This window comes from Elephantulus edwardii, unplaced genomic scaffold, assembly GCF_000299155.1.
Source record: "Elephantulus edwardii isolate Elephantulus edwardi_28Jun2011 unplaced genomic scaffold, EleEdw1.0 scaffold00370, whole genome shotgun sequence".
Classification (NCBI taxonomy): Eukaryota; Metazoa; Chordata; class Mammalia; order Macroscelidea; family Macroscelididae; genus Elephantulus; species Elephantulus edwardii.
The window spans coordinates 1,763,620-1,766,825 of NW_006400120.1; the positions used below are offsets into that span (position 1 = coordinate 1,763,620).

Sequence of the window (3,206 nt, forward strand, 5' to 3'; positions counted from 1 at the left end):
TTTTTTATACTAGTTTGCTTACAATATTTGTATACATCATTTTTCACACTGGAACTTTCTCATTTCCTTTACCCCAACCCTCCCTCTACCCATCCATTGTAGGGCCCCATTTTGGCAAGGAGAAGAGTTCAGGTCTGGAGTAGCTGAAGGTGGTGGTGATAACTGGATAACTTTTCTAAAGAAACGTAATTTAATGTCCACCCTCCCCACTAGAAATGGCCAATGTGCTCTATAGGAGAGCCAGGCTGGTATTCTACCTCCAGGATTTTGCTCATTGGTTAAAAAGGTTATCAGTGCCAGAGCCTTTTCAATTGCAGGATCTTCAGATTCTGAAGAGTTTCATGTAGCCATTGCACCACCAGATAACTGCTCTCTAACAGTCTGGCCTGATAAAACTATGGGACCATTTGAACCACAAGATCACAGGTTCCAACTCCTCAGGAACCTGGGCTTTGATTGCTACCTGATAGGACAGCTTCACAGAGGAAAAGCCAGATGCATAAAGCATTGTCCAATGTCCTGGTAGAACCTTTATCGAGTGAAAGTCAAGAGTTTGTGATGGTACAGTATGTTAATGAATTTCAGGGTAGTGAAATACCTGTTGAACAAGAAGACAGTAGTGCAGAAACCTACTTTAAAGGTGCCAAAGTAGAGTGTGTACTCCAAACATGTCCAGAATTGCTGCAAAGAGATTTTGAATTGCAGTTTCCAGGAGTAACAACCAACAAATTAATGGTTTAGACTGTACCACAGACAGCTAAGAATGATATGACCGATTGGAGTGAGGAAGTAGAAAACGAGAGAGAGATACTTCTAGAAAAGTTAACTAAGAAAATGTGCTATGCTCTTATTTCTTTTTTTAATATACTGGTTTATTTACAAAGTTCGTATATATCATTTTTCACACTGAATCTTTCACATTTCCTTCACACACACACACCTCCCTCCATTCATAAAATTGTGCTACCTTGTGATTAATACCCCTCTCCACAGCCCATCTTCAGCCCTCTGGATCCTCACCACCCTCTCCCTCTTTAGATGATCATACTCATTCTACAATAATGGTCTTGCACAATATTTGTCCTTATGGGACTGAGTTAGTTCACTCAGCATAATGCTATCCAGTCCCTCCCAAGTTAGGTAATAATTTGCAAAACCATTGCTCCTGCATGCTGCATAGGATTTAATCATGGGAATGTATCATAATTTCTCAATCCATTCAATTGTGGTTAGACATTTGAGCTATTTCCATATTCTTATGATGGTGAATAATGCTTCTATGGACATAGGTATACAAGACTTTGTGCCTCAGTTCTCATTCTCTTGGAGTACATTTCAAGCAGTGAAATAGCTGGATCATGTGGAATTTCTACGTTCAGCTTTTTGAGGAAACACCAAACTTTCTTCCAGAGTGTTTGTACCATTTTACAATTCCACCAACAATGTCTAAGAGTTCCTATCTTGCCACATTCTCTCCAATATTGATTACTTGCTGTCTTGTTAAAGTTTATCACTGCTACTGGAGTGAGATGGCACTTCACGTGATTTTGATTTGCATTTCTTTTATTGCCAGTGATCTGGAGCATTTCTTGATGTATATTTTGGTCATCTAAATATCTTCCTCTGTGAAGTCTTTCCATGTCTTTCGCACATTTTGTAAATGGGTTATTAGTCTTTTTCCTATGGAGGCCCTTTGATATGTGACCCTGCCTGAAATGGTATTGCCAAATATTTTTTCCCAGTCTTTTCACACTGTTGGAAAAGGTTTTTGATGTGCACAGGGAATTAATCTTTAGAGTATCACATTCATCAATTTTTACCCTCTCCAGATTGAGCATTCTGGCTGTATTTGGCAGTCTCTTTATACCATAGACTAGGCCATCTAAGCTTGGTCCCAGTCTGTCTTTAATGAACTTAATGGTTTGGGTCTCTACTCCCAGGTCTCTGATCCACTTTGAGTTGATTCTTGTGTATGGTGTGAGATGTGGATCCTGCTACAGATTTCTGCAGTTGGAAGTCCAGAGGTTGTCATTTCCTCATTTGATAGATTTGATTTCCTTGTCACATATCAGTCGACCGTAGATAGCTGGGTCTATTTCTGGGTTCTCAATTCTGCTCCACTGGTCTGTGTGCCTCTCATTGTACCAGTATCATGCTGTTTTGGTTACTACTGCTGTCTAGTAGGTTTTGAGGCCAGGGAGTGCTATGCCTCCCACTTCATTTTTGTTTCTCAGAAGTGTTTTGCTTATTTGGGGTCTTTTGCCTCTCCAAATAAATTTTAAAATTTCCTTTTTCTATTTCTTTGAAAAATGAGGTTGGTATCTGGATTGGGATTGCATTGAACATGTAGATTGCTTTTGGTAGCACTGTCATTTTCACATTATTGAGTCTTCCTATACATAAACAGGGCACATTTTTTCATTTCTTTAGGTATTTTATTTTATTTTCCAGAAATATTCTCTTGCTTTCTTTGTACAGGTCTTTTGTGTCTCTGGTTAGGTTCACTGCCAAGTATCTCAATCTGTGGTTGGCAATTGTAAATGGTATTGTTTTCTTGATTTCCTTCTCTGAGTTCTCTTTATTACTGTAAAGTAATCTCACTGATTTTTGGATATTGATCTTATATCGTACCAGTCTACATCTAAATTGACATCTAACAGCTCTAACAGGGTTGGTTTTTTTTTGCTGAGTCTTTGGCATTTTCTGTGTACACTATCATATCATCTGCACATAGCAATAGTTTAACCATCTCTTTGCTGATAGGGATGACTTTTATTTCCTTCTCTTGTAGTATTGCCCTAGCAAGCACTTCCAATACAATATTGAATAGAAGTGGTGACAGTGGACATCCTTGTCTCTGGTCTCTGTTTGCAAAGAAAATGCATTTAGTCTTCTCACTTGAGGATGATGTTGGCTCTTAGTTTTGCATATATACTTCTCACTGAATCGAGGAATTTTCCTTCTACTGCAATTTTGCTGAGAGTCTTTATCAGGAAGCAGTGTCGGATTTTGTCAAATGCTTTTTCTGTGTCATTTGTTAATATCATATGGTTATTGTTATTTACTTTGTTAATGTGGTGAATGGCAAGAATCCTTGTCTTCTTGACATTGAGCCTCAGTCCATACTGAAGGCTGCAGTCCTTGACCCTTCGTAGCAAGTGCATGAAGTCCTCCTCAGTTTCAGCAAGCAGGGTTGTGTCATCTGC

At 38.9% G+C, this 3,206-nt stretch overlaps 1 protein-coding gene and 1 pseudogene across 1 annotated transcript in view; both read left to right on the plus strand.

The window, feature by feature from the left end:
• The first annotated feature begins 215 nt into the window (after positions 1-215).
• On the plus strand, positions 216-1,038 carry LOC102872156 (annotated as a pseudogene).
• Positions 1,039-1,261: 223 nt separating this feature from the next.
• The window catches only part of LOC102872552 (alanine--glyoxylate aminotransferase 2, mitochondrial-like), an 83,222-nt gene continuing 81,277 nt past the window's right edge, over positions 1,262-3,206 (plus strand). Inside the window, exon 1 of the mRNA XM_006902127.1 lies at positions 1,262-1,289. Coding sequence (XP_006902189.1) covers positions 1,262-1,289 — 28 coding nt within the window. The remainder of the gene's footprint in view (positions 1,290-3,206) is intronic.